The 20,682-nt window shown below is 40.4% G+C and overlaps 3 protein-coding genes across 12 annotated transcripts; 1 reads left to right on the plus strand and 2 right to left on the minus strand.

Moving 5' to 3' along the window:
* Positions 1-225: 225 nt before the first annotated feature.
* il12rb2l (interleukin 12 receptor, beta 2a, like) lies at positions 226-6,890 on the minus strand. Its single transcript, XM_029160016.3, has 15 exons — positions 6,731-6,890; positions 6,243-6,341; positions 4,846-4,993; positions 4,546-4,697; positions 4,306-4,439; positions 3,939-4,080; positions 3,431-3,507; positions 3,089-3,326; positions 2,738-2,929; positions 2,451-2,555; positions 2,198-2,332; positions 1,765-1,926; positions 1,612-1,675; positions 1,201-1,306; positions 226-1,057 (listed from the first exon to the last, which is right to left on the minus strand). The coding sequence occupies exons 2-15, from the start codon at positions 6,313-6,315 to the stop codon at positions 665-667; spliced, it is 2,121 nt and encodes a 706-aa protein (XP_029015849.1). The 5' UTR covers positions 6,316-6,341; positions 6,731-6,890; the 3' UTR covers positions 226-664.
* Positions 6,891-7,595: 705 nt separating this feature from the next.
* Positions 7,596-9,984, minus strand: rln3a (relaxin 3a). Its single transcript, XM_029158911.3, has 2 exons — positions 8,504-9,984; positions 7,596-8,256 (listed from the first exon to the last, which is right to left on the minus strand). The coding sequence occupies exons 1-2, from the start codon at positions 8,661-8,663 to the stop codon at positions 7,970-7,972; spliced, it is 447 nt and encodes a 148-aa protein (XP_029014744.1). The 5' UTR covers positions 8,664-9,984; the 3' UTR covers positions 7,596-7,969.
* A 113-nt stretch (positions 9,985-10,097) lies between these two features.
* rfx1a (regulatory factor X, 1a (influences HLA class II expression)) lies at positions 10,098-20,286 on the plus strand. Of its 10 annotated transcripts, none has more exons than XM_029158895.3 (19): positions 10,098-10,242; positions 11,534-11,914; positions 12,239-12,348; positions 12,432-12,527; positions 12,634-12,879; positions 13,053-13,150; positions 13,266-13,683; positions 14,336-14,547; positions 15,158-15,277; positions 15,366-15,499; positions 15,612-15,730; positions 15,853-15,956; positions 16,032-16,183; positions 16,524-16,621; positions 16,816-16,965; positions 17,313-17,521; positions 17,679-17,832; positions 17,915-17,960; positions 18,058-20,286. In XM_029158895.3, exons 2-19 carry the CDS (start codon positions 11,554-11,556, stop codon positions 18,216-18,218), a joined length of 2,988 nt encoding a protein of 995 aa, XP_029014728.1. In that variant the 5' UTR covers positions 10,098-10,242; positions 11,534-11,553; the 3' UTR covers positions 18,219-20,286. The 10 variants fall into 10 exon arrangements, with proteins under 10 accessions (XP_029014728.1, XP_029014729.1, XP_040927801.1 ...); XM_029158896.3 differs by having other exon boundaries at positions 10,126-10,269; XM_041071867.2 differs by having other exon boundaries at positions 10,127-10,269; positions 14,366-14,547.
* The last annotated feature ends 396 nt before the right edge of the window (positions 20,287-20,682 follow it).

Genomic DNA, 20,682 nt, shown 5'->3' on the forward strand with positions numbered 1-20,682 from the left:
GACATGAAGTCAATAAGGATTACATAAAACGTTACAGTTATTATGCATATTTTTAATAGCGGTATCCACAGTATCATCCCTGTTATTATCAGGTAGTATGTGGATTATAGATAGATGTGACTTCATGTGTGCTGTTATTAGCACTAACTGTGATAATGTGGCTACATGATAATTTTTTTGTAATGCAACAGTGCTGATACAAGCTTTGTGATACTTTGCCAGATGCTTGTTAAAATAGTTTATTTAATCAAACATGACACTTAAAATACAACATTTAACATGAGTTTCACAAACATCTTTAAAAATGTGTTTAATACTACTTAAAATGCCAAAGTACTGTTGCAAACTCAATGTTTTATTGTACTTAAGATGCTTATACATTGTGTGTGAATTAGATCACATCCAACTGTCAGTGTATCCATGCATTTTTGTCAATTTTGCACGTTGCTCACCATAAGTCATAAAAAATGAGATGGACTTGAAATAGAAAACGTAAGACAAAAAACAACCAAATAGTACACGTCATTAGCTTCATAAATCTCATAAAAATCAAGACCTTGTAGAAAAAATACACTACAAAGAAAGTGTTTCATACTAAACATATTTTGCACAGAAAAAACATATCCATATCTCATTAGAATATTGATCATCAAACATAGGGACATCATGACACTTCCAGTATTTCCCTAACAGTGGGCATGAAGTGCTTTTCATAACCTGAAGTAAAGTCTTCATCTGATGAATCTGAACAATCATCACTGTCTTCCTCTCCTACTTTCTCCTTCTCCTCATCAGAGTCAACCATTTTACTGTACTCCTCTCTTTCATATCTATGGGCAGTTCTGTCACAGTCTTCTGTGATAACATCCTCTTTCTGAGTTTCCTGACTGTTCTGTGAACATCTATCTTCCAGTGTTGACACATGTCCATTCAGGATAGATGTTTTCTTTTGTGCAGACTTAGAAGCCCCAGGTTGATCTTCAACAATTTCCAATTCCACAATCTCGGGATTCGGCTCATACGCGGGTTTACAAATCCATGCCGAAGAGTCATTATTCTAGAGGGACAACATTTTTTATTAATACACAAGTAGAAACTTGACTATAGACTATATTTGAAATCGTGATTTTAGAAATGATTATTAGTTACTGTGGTGAAGTAAACTTATAAACAATATAAAACTTGGAAACCAATCCTCACCTGGGGCTTCATGTTTCTGCATATGCGGCTATTGCGGGGATCTGGCACTTTTTTACACAAAACATGCAGCAACGACGAACATGCTTTTCTTTCTCCTCGATACAAACTAAATATGAGAATAAAAAAGTAATTTTTTATAATCAAAGCCTGAATTCCAAAAGACAAGTTAAAATTGTTAGGTTTAATATTAACATTAACATTTTGACATAACACGTAATGTGTCAAGTAAATTACTTTCAATATTATTAAAAGTTATAAAAAATTATGAAACACTAAATTGTCGCATGGTGTTTACATACAAAAAGAAACAAATAGTAACAAATAGTATCATTGCCTACTGTGAGCCAAGAATATGAGAACAAAGATATAGAAAAGTGATTAATAGCATGTGTAAGCTAATTATTATCTTACCTGAATACAGCAAATACAAAAATCACACTTATTGCCAGTACAAAACATAAGATAATTATATACCCTGAAGGAGAAGGAGAGATAAAAACAACCTAGGGTCAATGTGAGGAATATGAAAAAAATGATTAAACCAAATAAGATTGCAAGTAGTACCGGACGTTTCTTCCTGCTTTGTCTTAAAGTTGGTTGTATTATTTTCTCCAGGTCCAGCTGCAGTCACAGCTCTAATCCACACTTTATAATCCTGGTCTGGATTCAGATGATTTACATCAAAGGTATAATTTTGATACCAAGTGGCTGATTTCACGTTGTGCACTAGAACAGTAAAATGTCTGGTGTCAGTTTGCATTCAAGGAACAGTTAACAGACACAAATCAAACAAATACATATAATGTCACTGTAGTGTGTTAATTTGCAATTTATCTTTTTCCCTGTTCTTTTGAGCTGCTATGTGACGATGTACACTGGCTCAGCGATGCTGGTGAGCAGCAGGCAAAGTACAACAGTGATTTTTGGGAATGTAATCAGTTTTGACAAGTATTGGACACATCTGTGTCTGTTGCTGCAATAAAATAGAGAATTGTACCATTGTGTTCATCAACTCCTATTTGGTAGTACTGGATCACCCCATTCTGCTGAGACAGTGGGATGGACTCCCAAAACAAGGTCACATGAGTGGCAGCAATAGAAAACACTCTAAATGATGGAACTTGGGGAGGAGCTTAAAGGAAATAAGAAAAGAGGGTTTCCAAGTTATTATTTATTTCATTATGAGAAGAGATAAGAGGACACAGTTAAGGGAGAAACTTCTAAGAATAAAGAAATCAATAAATACTTACTTCCTTGCGAAGCATAAGCAATAACGGATGAGAGACGATAGATTTCTCTGCTCTGTGATACTGTAAACAGTGACACGATGTATGGTGTCAGTTTGTTAAAGTGACCTGTAGATGGAGACACACAACAGAGTAGAGGGTAAAACAAATTACCCAAACAAAATAATGGATTTTTCAAATCCAAAAGCAAAGAAACACACACTCTATTTTTTTTTAAATTCAATCATTAAGGTACAAAAATAACCTCCTCGGTTGTGCTACATGTATGAAAGTAACCTATAAAAACAAACCTTTGAAATATCCAGTTTTTGACTTGTTCACTTTGATCCAGTCAAATCCTTGGCCTGGGGGACGCCCTGCTTGTTTGTATTGTACTACAATTTCACTTAAGTTATAAGAAAGGTGAGGGGTCAGATCCCAGGACACAGTGAGGTTTTCTTCATCCATCTTGGCATCAAAAGTTTGTTCATCTCTCTCTTTATCTTTGAAAGAAAAACAAATGATTTCTAGCAGTCACAATGTATAGTTACAGAGCAGGGTCAAGGAACTTTGAACACTGCAATATTCCCCACAGCTCAATATCTGCAAAAGGTATTTATTAAAATGCTAATTATTTTTTTGAGAGTCAGGGCAGTTGATACCTTGTACTGGCATTGCTATATAAGCAGGAACAGTGCCACCATGGCTGTTGAACACTGATGCGCTGACTGATGACACATCTTTAAGAGAGGTGTTGAGGTAGCACAGCATCCCATCACACACCAGTTGACTGCTTGGTCCTTCTGCTGACACATTCAATGGCAACACGGTGGCATTTTTGTAAGACAATTTGATTTCGTATTTCAGAACGGTGCCACAGGTCTGAGATACAGGAAGTTTCTGCATGGGATAAAATCAAAGAGGACAGTGAAGTGAAAGTCTGCAAGACGGACAACTTTAAATGATTCAAAATGAGTATTTATTGTGGATAATTCTTTGCTTACTTTCAACATCAGAACACAGTCAAAGCCTGTAGGGAAAGACCCACAGTCTGTCCATATGTCTAGCTGCCCAGAGGGGACTGAATAAAAGGAGCAAATGAACAACAGAGACTTACTGTATGCAACTCTATATTTAGCAAAACCAATCGCTATCATGGTTATTTTTGAGGGTACTGTTACTAAAATGGACTGTGCCATTTGATTCAAAAGTAAAAGTAAAAGGAAAGGTATGGTCACGTTTCAACACAATTGAATAGTTTCAATTTAGGGAACTGAAACCCATTTAATTTCTTGCTTTGGGTTTCTGTTCAACTGTTAGACAAAATGTTTTGTCCAAATGATAGTGCTGTTACAGTTACTCTAGCTAAATATAAAGAGTAAGCTGGTTGTTTAGCTCCTTTTACTTTTTACTGTATTTACTGTACTGAGTGGCTTAATAATACACAATCACCAAATAATTCCCCTTTTTAACAAAACACTGATTTAAGACCATGTCATAGATGAAACTTACCTTTCTCTAGGAACGGTACTCTGAGGATTTTACTCCAGTTACTTGTCTTCCCTTTTTCACATGCACAGCGAACTTGAATCTCGTAGACTATGCAGGACTGATTTCCCTCCAAAGCGTAGCTCCTTATGAACCCATCCTCAGGCTTTGAAGAAGAGGAAAAGAGCTTGAGCAAGGATTTGGTCAGAAAAAGGCTTAAGCAATTACCAGTTTAAAGTTGTTTCTCTAAAACAAAAAAAAAGTTTTTTTCAGGAGATTTATTTATTTACTCATCCTTTTTTGTGTGACTGTAATTGCTGCCAAGATACATTGCAACACAATGGGGGGAAATGACAATAAAATTAAGACAAAAAATAAAAAAAAGAGATACCGGAAGCCATACTGGATTCGCCTCAGTCCGATACCGAACCTCACAAGATTTGATAGGAAGGTGAGTCTGACATGTAGAATTCCACTCAATTTCTAATGGCTCCTGGTGGTGGATCTCGGGAGGAGGTGGTTTGTCTGAAACACAAACCCATTAACAATAAATATTACTTGGCACTTTAAAAACTTTAAAATATAAACAATACCATCATTGCCAATTGAAGTAGTTTAGGGGTTGACTTACTGATATCTTCTGTGTTAAATGTAACCTTCTGAGATCTGGCAGACCCATTTTGGTTCTTAGCTTCAACCCAAACATGAAGCTCTTCATTCCTTTGAAAGTCTTCACGACGGATAGAACCATTCCACCTGGTTTCGCTGATCACATAACCCTCCCTGGAAGTGAAGGACAAAGTGAGAAAGATCAAAGAGGTCAAATGAACCCAAAAGAGCTATCGTCTGAAGATTACGTTTTCACATTATTGTCATCAAAACTGTAAAGCTCTGAAGATTAGGACAATGAAGATGTAAAGGCTGTTTATACCCGCTGTTTGCAGTCTCCCAGTGCAGGCTGTAGTTACTTGGGAACTGAGGGTCCAACCTGGGATCCCAAGTACATTGAATATTCACTTCACAGGTGTTTTCATCACATGGGAAAAAGCAGTCAGGATCAGAAGGAGGAGTAGGGGAAACTAAAAAATATAATAATTTGTTAGCTCTCAACTACTACTAGTACCAGATTCCTAAATGTTATCGGTAAGACAGTAAGAGCTTCTATTGGCTTATACAGCATTAAGGAGCAGAAAATTTCACATACTGAAAAGTGTATTCCAAAATGATTCCACATTGAGACACAATGTACTGGTACTGAGGGGCACTGAGCTACTGTGACACTTCCAGGATAATGAGTCATACAAACAAAGTACTATAGACTGAAGAAATAAAAAAAAAAAAAAAAACTTACACTACAATTTGCAGATAGAAATGTAAAGATTACTGTGAATTGATCTTTAATAAATAAAAAAACATACTGAATTGATTTACAATCAATATATTCATTTTCATTTCAAATTAGTAAGATAAATTGATCAGAGAAAGAAGCCATAACTATATCAGAAATATTATGAAAAAAAAACTAGAAAGCAACAGATATATATCTGAGATTGACCACAAGGTAAATTCACAAATAACTTATTACATATATGTATCTATCTATCCCCAAAAAACTACAAACCATTATTTTCTAATCATCACAAGACTGTCACCTTTACCCATTTCTTGTAAGCCCATACACATCTAGCTGTGATCAGTTTAACTCATACTCAACACCTTTCAGGGAAACACGCTGCCAGTAACAGGAAATGAGCACTTTAATCTTTGTGGTCCAAATCACATGTACACATTCTTTGTCACTACTTCCTCTTCAGTAAAGACAAAATACAAAACCATTCACCCCCAGTTTACAAATGACAGCTTACCCTGCACGCATATGTAAATGATGCCATTATATAATCATATAAATAGAAAAATGCAAAGCATATTAAACAATTAGGTCATCCTTTATTATGACCAACACTTAACCACTTAAAGGAAAATGAAAAGTAGTAATACGTAGTAGTAGTAGTAGTAGTAGTAGTGGTAGTAGGTGGTAGGGTTAGAGGCATCAGTAAATTTAATTCAATTTATTTAGTGGTTACAAAAATCATCTTAAGGCTCAAAATAAAAAACAACACTACGCAATAAGTAGGAACACAACAAAGCCCGCTTTAGCAAACTTTTAAATTTAGGAATCAACATATAAAATACCTAATACCTGTAGGATACTTATCAAATATATTTAGTTTAAAAATAGGACAGTATGAACAAAAAAATGCACAGGACAGGCACCTGGGAAGAAGAACTGTACTTGTAATTAGTAAGCAGACTCTGGAATGGACCTACCGGAGTTCGCAAAGCAATGTGGTAGACTGAACAGCAAGATGGACAGAAGCCACCTTGACCTTAGTGTGGCCATTACATTTGGACCCGGGGCTCTAGTGTCTGTGGGCAACACAAAGAAACACATGTCCATTCACTGCAGCCAGGCTTTAGTCTGTTTGAGGTATGTTGGTCTAGCACTGGCTTTGTTGGAGTTAATAGTTAGCTATTCAACAGTTAACAGTGACGTTAGAGCGAACTAGTTTTAAAACTAGTTTCACAAATACAGCACAGTAAGAACATGGGGATTCACTCCCCTCTGATGTGTGACTTAGCCATCTTTTGCTACATAATCATCTCTGTTGGATTCACTAATTTGTAGCCGTGGAAGCTAACGGTGATGTCGTACTGTACGTAGCCAAAATGTCAGTAAGAACATTACAGCTAGTTTAATACGAAAGTTTGTTCTTCTATTAATTAGCACCAATATGAGATAAGCGATCAGTCTTTACCTCATAATGAGACAGCCAAAGCCAGTCGCACATCGTGTAGCGGCGTAAAACGGAATTTAAAAACACACCGGTGTTGTTGAATTGTAAAAGTTTCAGTCCTTTCGCAGGCAGTAGTTGGTCCGATGGCTCCGCCCACTTCCAGGGGCGCCATTGACACGCCCACTCGCACGCGCAAAGACGTTAGTTTTTCTATACTCGTGAGGTCACTTGTTGCCATAACGCTGCTACTAACTTTTAACCAGCCTAACCATCAAATCTGAATTAAAACCTTAATTAGGACCGTACCGTCTGATTTACTTCTTTCTATGTGCGCTTATTTGATTTGATTCATTTACAGAGATAATTAATAAAAATTAAATAAAAATTTAAAATTTAAAAATTTACCATTTACAAAGTTCTGGTAAATAACTGGTTTCCGTCTTTATTGAAGTCAAGGCCACCTGACTTTGCTGGCTTTTCGTTTTTTGTCACTCTGAATGCGCCAGTTCCCTGCAGCGCTGCACATTGTGCAAGTGGGGACAAGCAAACGTGTGCATATGTACAGGAGAGAGGTGTGAAACGAAACTCAACGTGGAGCATTTAACTCACGCAGAACTGTGGTTCATTATCACAGTTTTCTCTCAAAACGTTCACAGCAAGCCCAACATGACGAACTGACACAAGCAAAGAAAGCTGAGAAGAAAGTTCACAAAAAAATTAGTCTTTGTCTTTTTTATATGACTTTTAAAAAATTAAAATAATTTAAAGAAAAGTTACAGTGACCTGGCTATGAGTATTTTGGAAGTCTAGCTGATGTGTGGTATAATTTAATGAGATGATTTTTAATTCTAAAAGTCTAAAACAAGGTCAAACATGAAGAGACAATGTAAACTTTTTTTGACCAAATTATTTAAATTAAGTAATTTATTCCCTTGAGTTCTCATACACATAAGACAAAACACTTGAATGAATTTACTGTATGGTTTGAAAGGACAAAACCATTTGGTTAACACAGAAAAAGGCTGTTTATTACAAATTTTAGAATTCACATTGTTAAAAGAAATATATATTTTTAAACACATGGCAGCCCTTACCATACACATCATAGATATAAATAACAAAACATTTAAAAAACATTAACTCAAGGACACTGAAAAATTATTAAATTGGTTAATATGCATGATAAGTGGAATCAACCGAAGCGTGTATGCGTGCCTAACTGTGTGTCTATTTGTTGATACAGACAAAGAGGTAAGATCCTCAACAGAGGGAACTGATTTCACTCTTGCTGCAGCCCCACTTGCAGCAGGCATTGGACAGACCCACAACCACGTCCCGGCCTTTGCGGTCCGCCTTGCGGAGTGCTTCCAGGATCTCCTCAGTGATGAAAGAACGAGCCGGTCTGGAAAACACTCCGTCCTGGATTTCTGTAGAAGCAAAGCTTTGATCCCTGTTCCTTTGGAGAAGACTCTCTACCACTGAGCTTGGACTCAACCCGTCAGAGAACTCCTCCTGTCGGGAGCTGAATGGGTCCTCTAAAACATCCGCTGCAGCAAAATGATCAAATAATAGTTAAAAGTCCAAGCTTTTACTGTTATCCCAAAAGGGTAACGTGAGCTGTTATTTAAAGAAAAAATAATGATCACAGCATGATGGAAAGAATACACACCAGCAAAAATGCCAAATGAATTTCATGTTAATTCTGAAAGCACTAACCATTCACACCATGTAGATAAGATGTGGATAAGGAATGTCATGAAGTCTAACAAGCCAAAAGTAGTCTTTCAGTCCCACCTGCACTCCTGAGTGATCGTCTCCATCGTGAGCCTCCACAAGTGAAGATGACTGCCCGGATGAACTCACGACCACAGAGCTTCACCCCATATGATGGATCCTCCATGGGCTGAACCCCAGCCGCCAGAAGACACACAGCCAGGACCACAGCCTTCCACATAGCACCCCAGGTACAGATAGCAAGGCAAGAAGCGCTTAATGACAGGAGATTCTTCTTTCAGCGGCACGTTCTGTCTCCGTGTTTGCTGGAGCTATGACATTCGCTGTGACCCAGGTGTGGTTTATAAAGGGGTTTGTAGCCCTAAAAGTGAGGCATGCACGCTACGCATGCAGACCTTCTGTGAGAGAATGGCAGATTTTAAAGAGAGATACAGTCAGGGACCTTTAGGGAGACAAAAAGCGGACCGAAGGTGGCGCTAATAACGAATATGTCAGAGGCCATGATGATTTAATTGAGTTTCAGCATTTTAAAGCCGTTTGTCACCTTTAAAGTCTCACAGTATGAATTCATCGGACTCTAATTACATTAATACATAGATATTATGACACTATGAAAAAGAATAAATCTAACATATTACAGCTCTCTCTCAATCTATATAGAAATTATGTGTAAGAAGCGCCATCAATGAATCAAGTGCAAAATCATTGTTATGATCCCACAGTGAGTCTTCATTGTTGTGTAAGGTACATGGATAAATCAATCAATCCCTAGATATATGAAACATAGAAACAAAGCTGGCCGGCCTAATTATGCAGGGTGTTAGACAGGTACAATGACATTTCGAAGTCTGATAACATAGACTTATTATGAGTCAGACTAAAATAAAACACATTTTTATCAGTGTATCCTCACAGCCAAAGGTCGCCCGTTTAGGAAATTACAATGCGCATGATGCATTTTTAATAATGTGACGATAACAAGCAAACTAAATGGCCTTTCAGGATAGCATCCACCGTGACACTCATTAACACCGAGACCTTTGGAGGTCACACGAACAATAAAAGGCCATGAACCATGCTTTTACAATGTATTAGTTTACTAACAGTCAAACACTTGCCAAATACTTTTTGTTTGTTTCTATGTCATTATTATTATTCTATACATGATATGGGTCCAGGTCTAACAGTAGCTGGTAACTGGGTTATTTATACTTTTTCCGCCCTGTCTTCAGAAATGTTTAAAAAGTGCGATACCTTTCTGGAAAGTGTAAAAATGCGAAAGATATTGTTATAACCGTGGTACTATGAAGAAAAATTATATTTATGTACAGTCTATGGGTATATCAGTTACACAGGCATCACGCAGCATTGTCATTAAATCAATGAGCTTTGTTTTGTGCGTCCAAATAACAAATGTGTAGTAAATGTATTGAATAGAACCATTTTACTACTAGTACTACTACGTTCGATTCATTGGAATTCACTGCAGATAAACGTATGCCTTTCGCGGCAAAGCCTCCACCTTCGTTGAAACCTACGTTAGAGGAGGATGCACAAATGGGCGTGAAAGGCTTTGTAGTAAAAAACGCCGCTGCCCGTGTGGCTTTAAGATAATTTGGCGGCGCTCAGCCAATCACGGCAGCGAAGGGGGAGGGAAGGGACCGGGTGGGTAGCAACAGTTGCCCTGGTGAGGACGAAGCGCCATAGCCACGGTAGCCCTGGCGACAAGAACCCAGCAACAAGAATCAACAACAACAACAACTGAATCCGCCATAAAATTAAAAGGAGACATTTTACCGGTAGGAAATACATACGTGGAACCAGAGGTGAAGTTATTAACACATAGGATATATTTTATATCCACTAATGCTTCAACTGAATTGTGCTATTGCTTATTTCCCTTGTTGTGTCAGTAGCCATACCAGGCAACTGTCTACCAGTGCTAGTTGAGCTTAGCCTGCAAGCTAACCGTCGTAGTGGTAATCGAGTCGAGTCGCTTTGTTGAATGGGGTGGTTTGTGGCCGCCGCTCGTTCGGGTAACACTGGATTTTGCCTGCCATGACGACGCAGCCAACAGATGCATACCCAAGCAGGCCGTTGTTATGGCGATGTCAAATGCAAAACGTACAAAATGGCGGTTGCTGTAGAGACCAGTTAGCTTGCTGCCCGTGTTGCCTTGCTACACAGCTAGCATCGGTGCTGTCACGACAGGCTCCCTGCGGCTAACGGAACGAGTCCCCAAAAAGGGTCGATCTCACTTTAAACGCATTTTAGCTGCAGTCTAGGGCGATTTAACACGCTACGCTCTCCTGCCTTTGAGTTCACAAAATTAAGTCTCTGTGCACATAATGCTAACTGCCCAAAGCAAGGCCAAGAAATGAAAGGGTAGTCAAGTTCAGAGTGTTACTACCCACACAGTTTTGAAGTTACTGATGGGGAAGGGTTGAAACAGTCTGTACAGATAGAAAGCCGTGGACGTGTAACGTTCAATGGGCGTGGCGAGGCGGGGGATCGCGTCTTTACAGGTGATTTCGCAAACGTATCAGTTGATTTGCAGTTGATGAGCAGCTTTACGTGTATGCGTGTATACTGTGTTCTTTTTGCAAGTTCACTGTTAAAGTAGCCGAGGTTAAAACCCACCGCCCGGGTTTGAGGTTTGACTGCAAGGGAAATAAATTGCAAAATGTATGTAAGGGATTTTTCAACTCGCACGTTAGTCACACCTGCAAACCTGTATGTGAAAGACCATAGGCTTTGTGATCACATTACAGGTAAGAAGACACTGCCGGATCCTTTCCTCTCAATACTCCTCCCCCATGCTTTTGTGATACTAACATCAGCCATGGAATACTGATAATCCAATATTCATTTACATTGATCTCGTTAACAGTCTGAGCTGTATAAATATCCACAATGTCTTCAACATTGTCTTTATAACCACAGATTAATGTTATTTAAAATAAATATAACAACCTCACTATTTTTCACCAGTACTTCTCAGTGAGCTGCACGTTGAGTCAGGACACATGTTGTGATGTTGTACCTCTAATAAGTACAAATATGTAACCTGCCACGTGTTTCTTTTCCCAGGGTGATCTCCAGCTCTTCTAATGGCCACCTCAGGCTACGTAGGTGAGATTCAGCCAGCAGCCCAACCCCAGGCTGCTGGGGTTACTGTCACACCGGGGCAACCTGACGCCAGCTCCACCCCTGCAGCAACGTCTCAGTTTTTGGCTGAGATTCAAACTACTGTGACAACTCCCAATGTCGTCACGCCTACCGGACAGACACCTCCGACTGAGCAGGCCGCTTCCATTACCAGTCAGAAGCCTGCAGCTGGTACTCAGGACCAGGCCACAGCACAGGTCCAGCCGCCTCAAACTCAGTATGTGACTGCAGAGATCCAGGGTTCCCCAACACAGTCTGGAAACGCTCAAAGCACTCCTCAGTATATTGTTGTCACAGTCACAGGTAAATGCGTCCAGTAAACACTATTACTTGCTCTCGGCACTAACATAGAATAGGCCAAATTAGAGTTTTATACATGCACAACAGCAGCACTTTTTTCCTTAATTAATTAACATTCTATTGTTGATTATGTGTTTAACTATTATGCATAGTTGAAAGTTTTTGTATAGCAACTATAACACCCAGACATTTATGTTTTTATTTTGCCCGAATGACATTAAGTACAACTAATGCAATTTTAGATAAAGAGCATATGACCCATTTCATAAAAAGCTGCATATTGTTGTCATCTTTTGAAGATATTTGCATTACCTCTTTGTTTTTCAGAGGGCTCGCTTCACTCAAGCGACAGTGTATCAGATTCTAGCCCCCCTCCAGCTGTGATACAGACAGGAGTTCCCACTCAGGTTGTTCAGCAGGTACAAGCGGCTCAGCAGGTACAATACGCACACACAACTGCAACATAAAATTAAACACTTTCCTGACTGTCTCTGATTATATAGTGTTACTGTCTCAACAGAGGTCTGTAGTGCAGGCTACCTCGCAGATAGCCAAGACCGAGCCAGGAACCCAGCTCAGTGTCACCAATCTACAGCCTGTTCACATCAGCCAGGAGGTAAATTAAACACACAGCTTCCAATACATATGGGATTCACACGTGACTATAGTCACATTTAAGCTAATAACGTCTATGGTCGAACTTGCCTCCCAATGGCTTCTAGCTCCTTCACAGCACCCAGTTGACAGCATTAGTCAGGGACAAGCATATAGAAGAATACCAGCCGTGTCATGGGATAGGACACCAAGAATACCTTGCCTGGTTGTCAGCACACTATGACAACATGCCCATCTACCTTCTCTTGGATCACATTCAGTATTACCAATCCAATGTGCACAGTGTGTACCCTCCAGTCAGCAGCGTAGGCCCAGATCAGCCACAACTGCAGGCTCCAACTAGCACTTTCCAAGTAGGTCAGAGATGCAATGGAAACTGCTGCTGTACAGTTTTGGAAACAGACTGTCTATAAAACAAAGCCTATAAGTTACATTGTAAAGTATATGAAACATATTTGTTGTTGTCAATATTAGGTAGAAAGGGCTTTATTGAATCTGTGTTTATGTAATTGTGTGTGCTCTTTAGGTCCAGCAGCAGCTTACACCAGTGCCAGTCCAACATGTGTACACCAATCAAGTGCAGTATGTGGAAGGAGGAGATGCCAACTACACCACCAGTACCATGTTAGCATAAGCCCATCCATCAAATTCAGACATCTATGCCTTTTTATCTGTTATGGTTTAATTTTTCTAGCAGTTTAATTTCTTTGTAACACAAGTTTATGTGTCTCTTATCTAGACGATCCAGCACCTTCCCTTACACTGACACACCCCTCTACACCCAGACCACAGCCACCCAGTATTACGAAGGTCAGCCGAGCTCAGGTTCCCAGGCCTCCACTCCTGGCACACCTCTAACTGTCTCAGTGACGTCTGGCACAACAGGGGCTGTGTCTATGTTTGTGGCCCAACCAAGTAGTGCAGCAGGTGCCACCGTTGTGACCACAGGTGGAACCACCAATGGGACAGGTGATGGGGCAGGCACCAACGGTGGCACAGCAGGCAGCTATGTCATCCAGGGGGGTTACATGCTTGGCAGCAGCAGTGGAGGGGCAGCTGGCAACAATCAGAACTACTCACACACCGCTCGCGCCTCTCCAGCCACTGTGAGTATTACGGAGGGCGAGGAGAGTAGCGTGCCGTCGGCAGACAAGAAGGTATGCAGAGGTGCCAAGCGCAAGAATTTCTTCTCATTTTGTTCTCATTCCCTCAACCCTTTGGTGGCGCACACTGATGATGTCATAGTTGAGATTTGCTAAGTTGAGGGCACAATTTAAATTAAATTTAATAAAATTTTTATTAGGCCCATCAGAAGCAAGCTGAACATGAAATAATGTTTATTACAGTAAAACTGGTCAAATTAGCTGTAGCATAAATTAGTGTTAACTGTGGTTTCTTCTGGAAAGAAAACATAACCATGACCTCATCATTTTCATGTCATTGCAGTGCATGTGACGAGGGGCATTTTTAATTTGCCTGAAATGCTCCAACGCTAGGTTGTTCATCCCAAATTCATCATATTGATGCCCATAATGGTAACCAACCTATGTTTGGCAGACATCCCATTGATTTTCCAGGTCATTAATTCATAGCATACCAAAGTTGTATGCCACGGCACGCAAACAAATGTACTTGTGTTTTCATTCCTGAATGATCAACAGACTGCAATTGGATTTTGTGTGACTGTATAATTTTACGATCAGAAAACGATGTGTGCATGAAGCTGAAGAAAACGTAATGTGAATCCTAATAGGCATGCTGTAATAATGGAACCATTGTCCTAGCTATTGGCTTTGCTAACTGCACCAGCTCTTTTCTTTTTTATTGCCTGTGTGTCAGGTACAGTGGTTGCTGGACAACTATGAGACAGCTGAAGGAGTGAGTCTGCCACGTTCTACCCTCTACTGCCACTATCTGCTGCACTGCCAGGAGCAGAAACTAGAGCCTGTCAACGCTGCATCTTTTGGGAAACTCATTAGATCTGTGTTCATGGGGCTACGTACACGGCGCCTGGGTACACGGTAAAAAAGGGCCACAGACACACACAAGTATAGAAGACACAGTCTAGCAAGGCCCACTCATGTTCCTGTCACACCCATGCGATACATGTGACATATTGTATTGTTTCTTTTTTTCATTTGTTTCACATGTTTTTTTAATATGAATGCAACACTACAGAGACAGCAGGCAGATGAAGACAGTTACACCCTATGTATACATTGCACAGTATTTGACTTACATATACAGTAGATGTAGAAAGAGTTACCTAGAGGAGAATACCAAATACGTTTTTAGACTAAACTACACAGCTCTCTGGAGCATTGCAAAATGTGTGCTTAGTGTAGGAAGGAGTGTGGGTAGAGATGAAGACAGACAGCATGTGTGTGGGTGAGTGAATTTGACCAAGGAGGGGAAAGCAAGCCAGATTGAATGTTTTAGCAATGTTTGGTGATTTGGGTTTAAATAACGATGAGGCATGTTTGACTGCCGGCTTTTCCGAAGGTTTACCTTTTGCATTTCTCTGTGCTGAGGCTGTGTAGAACTGTGGAGAACTACCAATTAGGCTAAACAGACAAGATAAACTCACGTCTCTCACACCTTTTTTTACACACCCATTTCTTCTTGTAACAGTGGAAATTCCAAGTACCACTACTATGGGCTGAGAATTAAGGCAGGTTCTTCTCTTCTTCGTCTAATGGAAGACCAGCAGCATCTGGCTATGAGGCAGCAGCCCTTCTCCCAGAAACAGAGGTACACAAACTCTTGTCCCAAAATGTTTCCTGGCAATTATTAAAGTTTCCAAAGTGTTTATTTTACTCCTGAATCTTTTTGCCATAAGGTTGAAGCCTGTGCATAAAGTGGAAGGAATGACTAATGGCACAGCAGCAGGAACAGGCCAACAGCAGCAACAACAGCAGGCATCAGGGCATGTAGACATAAGCACCCAGGTTCAGCAGTACCAGCAGTTCCTCGGTGAGTTAGTGAACAGTGATCATCTAAAGTCCTCAAAGTAGCTACCAGATGATAGTATTTTTGTATTGGCTTCTGTCTCTCTCCATAACTGTCCTTGTGGTCTGCATTCCAGATGCATCCAGAGCGCTCCCAGAGTTCCCAGACATTGACCTCCAGGGCAAATCTCTGCCAGAGGGCATCGAGTTGGAGCACATCAAGAGTTTTCAGCTGCTGTACAGAGAACACTGTGAGGTAGCTGACTGAAAGAAGAATTTATCTTGATGGAAAACATGATTTTAAACATATTTACGCTATATTAAAATAGAAATCTTGTCGTGATACATAGCTGACAGGTTTTTGGTATGTTCTTTCAGGCAATACTGGACGTGATGGTTAATCTACAGTTTACCCTGGTGGAGACTTTGTGGAAGACCTTTTGGAGGTTCAGCCAGAGTCAGGCAGATGCCACATTGGCTGTGTGAGTGGCCAAACATTTGTACTGCAGCACCATTTAAGTAAAAAAGTGGGTAATTGAAACAGTGTGTCTTGGCAGTCACGATGAGTCAGAGAAGCGCCTCCCTAAGTCCTGCCTGGTGCTGCTGTGCAAGTATGAACCTGTGCTGCGCTGGAGCCGAGACTGTGACAATAGCCTTTACCAGAGCCTGGTGGAAATCCTCATCCCTGATGTCCTCAGACCCATCCCCAGTAAGTCCACACAATAGGCACAAGTACTATATGTAGAAACTGGAGAAATACCCCAGACCCCTATTTAGGAATAATCTTTGAATAATCTAATAACTTTGGTCTTTAAATATGGTACAGCAATTGAAAGCAAACCATACATCAAATGCAAAAAAAACACACTGAACTAAAAGCTCACTGCTCTTCTGTGGAAATAGATACTGTTATCCAAAAGTCGTTATCCAAAAGTTTGTTTCATTTTCATTTTTAGTCAGACCTTCTATTTAATTACTTTGTGTACTTTGTGTAAATTGGAATTGCTCTATGCATATAGAAATGAAGTATCTTTTGTTGTGTTAACCAGGTGCCTTAACTCAAGCCATCCGCAACTTTGCCAAGAGCTTGGAAAGCTGGTTAACCAATGCCATGATGAACATCCCCGAGGAAATGGTCCGCATCAAGGTAGGATCCTGTTGTATAAGCGTGGAAGTGGCGAATCAAACAGTTACTTTCTGTGGGGTCACTTATTAAAGGCTTAAGACAGATGTCATTCTTCCTTTTGTAAGTAGGAGCTAGAGACGTAGCATTTTCAGTCAAAAAAGTGAATGTTCTGCTGGGTCTTTTGCTGCCTAATCTTCCTTCTTGTTCTGTCTCAGGTAACATCAGCCAACGCATTTGCCCAGACGCTGCGTCGCTACACCAGTCTGAATCATCTTGCCCAGGCAGCACGCGCCGTCCTCCAGAACACCGCACAGATCAATCAGATGCTCTCTGACCTCAACCGAGTCGACTTTGCTAATGTTCAGGTCGGTTTCATATGTCGTCTCACACTTATCTCACTGTGCGATAAACCATGTGGTTAAACTTTGCGTTGTCGTTAGTGTTGTGCCTCTGTACCTTGTGGTTTTTTTAAGGTTTATGTGTTAGTCATTCTGTAATTTTTTCTGCATTCCCACACAGGAAATATATAACCTATTTTTCTTAGAAATGCCCTTTCCTCTTCCTCCAGCAATGTAAAATCGTTAAAAGCAGAACCTGTTAGTTCTAGTGTTTCCTGCCTTTAGAGCACCAGCGTGTCCTCCAAAGGCAGGCAAGTAATGCTTGTTTCTGACCCTCCTTGACACATTGCTCTCATCCTGTCTGCCCTTTACAGGAGCAAGCTTCATGGGTGTGTCGGTGTGAAGACCGTGTTGTCCAGCGACTGGAACAGGACTTCAAGCTGACCCTTCAGCAGCAGAACTCCTTAGAGCAGTGGGCTGCGTGGCTGGATGGAGTAGTCTCCCAGGTCCTAAAGCCGTACCAGCATAGCCCTACCTTCCCTAAGGCTGCCAAGCTATTCCTGCTCAAGTGGTCATTTTACAGGTATGATGGAATCAATGGTCATTTGCATGTCAGAGACAAAGTAATGTGGTTAAGAGCTTTATCACAGCAAGACATTGAAAACACTTCCTGTTTGTGGTTTGTGGAGAGGCAGTTACAGAATGTACAGTGTGCGTAACAAAGATTTTATTCCTTTCAGTTCTATGGTGATCAGGGACCTGACCCTGCGCAGTGCAGCCAGTTTTGGTTCCTTTCACCTCATCCGCCTGCTGTACGATGAGTACATGTACTACCTGATAGAACACAGAGTGGCCCAGGCTAAAGGAGAAACCCCCATAGCCGTTATGGGAGAGGTATTAGAATATATAAATGCACATCTAATGTTAATATTAAAACTGTTTTTAGAGTTTTAACACTTTTCCCTTTTGTCTTCAGTTCGCCAGTTTAGGCCGAGGCCTAAACCTGCTTGATCCTGACAAAGGTGCGTCTGCCATGAATGGTGTTTTTGCTGCATCTCAGATTGACAATGTTTTCCAAGCATCATTTCTGACTAACCCAGTTGCTCTTCCTCATCCTAGAAGAAGAAGAGGAGGAAGAGGAGGAGAGTGATGAAGAAGGCCAGGAGCTGAGCCTGCCCTCTGATGGAGCAGTGCTGGGGGATGAGTCCCTGGAACCACCAGCCAAACTGGCCAGAACTGACCAGAGAGTCCTCTTCACCACTGGATCAGCTGACAACTAACTACAGCCTTACTGCTAGTCATTGGTTGAATATGCTGATCACAAACAGTACAAAGATGTACAAACATGTACAAAGAATACTAATTTATACACTTGACACATGTAAATAGATGTTGTACATACATGTGCACACTCTTCACTGTCCCACTTGTTTACACAAACACACAATTAGAACACACACTCATTCACCATCTGCTGCTGCCTGTGTGGTACAACCACCTGTTGTAACTGATTAAACATCAACGCAATAGGACGTGGCTTCAAAAACCAGACTTAATGCAAAGAGAACTACAAAACATTTTAACCTTAAGTTAAGCAAATTTGTAAAGATGAACTTAAGCCAGGCATCATGTTTTACTTTCATTAGGTCGCAACCTGTGTCCTCACTCTCTCCTCACTGAAGATGCTCCTGAAACTGTTACTGCCGTATCAAAGTGGTTTTGACAATACTGTGATGTGTGTGAGTGTGTGTGTGTGTAAAGTTCTACAGGAGGACGGTGTAAAGCAAATCTTTTATAGAAACAGACCGCTACATTCAGTTGCTATTAATTTTGATTCATTCGGAAGTGAAGGGATGTTTGGGGCTTTTTCTGACTGTCTGTGTTTCCTGTCTGCCTGAATGAGCTCGGGTCACGCCGCTCCGCTGTGACTCCCGGAGGTCGACTCAGCCTGCTTTTCAGTGGCGTGTACAGTGTGTTTGTGTGCCTGGTTGCGTGATCGTGACTCTTCGGTTTCCGTCTGTAGATATTTTCTAAAAGATTCAAACTCTTTGCTTAGGAAGACACGTGCAGATTTCCCGTCTGACTGTATTTTCACGTAAAGGGAGGTTCTTGTGTTCTTGGAGTGCCTGTCGCAGCTGCTACACACACTTGTAAAGTTAAAGCTACGGCTGTGAAAAGGGGGCTCCTATAAGTTGCTGCAAAAAAAATCCTCTTTTATTGAACACCTGGTTTCATGAGAGAGGTACTGTACGTGTCATACTTTTCTGTTCAAAGTGCTCCGCACCTGTCATCTCATAAGCTCCTTTGTTGCCTCATTTTCCTTCGTTGTCATTTTCTTGCCTTAAATCAGTAAATCTTTCCCTTGTGTGTGCCAAACCTGTTTGCTTTAAACTCAGAACAATCCTGTTGTTTTTGAATAGTTTTAAGAATGACTGTGCCTGAGTAAGAACAGTAATATATTCTGCTGTATATTTATCCACTATTTTGAATTTTGTTGTCACTAAGTGAACCTCTCGTGCAGTGTATGGTGCTGTGTTGTCACACATTGTAAGGAACCTTTGTGTGCATTATTGATTTGTGATTGTACATTTAGTTATCAATCCTACATCATATCTGATGATTTCTTCACAAACAGGCTAAAACCCTGCCTTTTTGCACATATTGACTATTGTCTTTAAAAACTCTGACAGTTGATCTGAAACGTTTATTTTTTTTCTTAGAAGTCCTGTGTGTTGTAAATGGTGGCGTGCAGGTGTCAGCGTTAGTGTGAAGACCTCGTACCGCTCGGTGAGATTCAGAGAATTTGGCGAGAGGTGAGAGATTTCGTGGGTCTTTCTGCACCATCCTGCACAAACAGACACTCCTCTCCTTCCTCAGTGCTGTCATCTCACTGCATTTCCGCCCTCCTGCCAATGGCTTTGTTTTGCTGCAAACATCTAGAATATTAAACGCTGTTTGTCTAGATTGGTTGTTGTAAACATGTCACTTTTGGATTTTTGAATTCAGTGTCCTAAATAGCTGCAGCGTGTGTCTATAACAGGCACCGCCAGCCTCAAACCAGCACATCATCCTCTTTATGTAATCCAATGCTACCACAGCTGAGTACATATCACTCCAGTCTTTTATGAGCATAGAAAATGGCCATCGTTTACCCAGTAAAAATATGTCTAGACATTTTTTAGTGCATTGTTTCTTATGTAGAAAACAAATTAAGAAAAAAAGATGTTCAGTGGCAGTGTTTTCTGAATTTGGTCTGCTATGAGTATGACTGTGCCTTTGGGGGTGGTAGAATGCAATTCAGCTGTTTTTAATTTTAAAGATATCAATTAAATGATTTTTAAAATTGCACTTCCTTGTTGTGTTTTTTGTTATTTTATGGCTCAGTTTTGCTAAACGAGACTTCCAGGTACTGACACATTCTATTATACACACGTGTTATTTTTACTGCATTGTGCCATGTCGGTTACGCTGAAACAACCCACAAATATTTTGGTCTGCGCTGTGAAACGACAATTCAGCAACTTGGTCAACGGAGACCAAAGATCAACTGTAATGTCATTTTAATGTCAGAAATGTGAAAACACTTTGAGATGTAGGTCAAATGTAGCACCATCTAAACTTAATGAAAGGAATGCTCATTAATTGTCCCTTATTATATTATACATGACTGACATGACTATTATATTATACATGACAAATACCGACATCTAGTGGTTTCTGCTGAATGTAACACAACATAAAACA

The sequence above is a fragment of the Betta splendens genome, chromosome 8 (assembly GCF_900634795.4).
Source record: "Betta splendens chromosome 8, fBetSpl5.4, whole genome shotgun sequence".
Classification (NCBI taxonomy): Eukaryota; Metazoa; Chordata; class Actinopteri; order Anabantiformes; family Osphronemidae; genus Betta; species Betta splendens.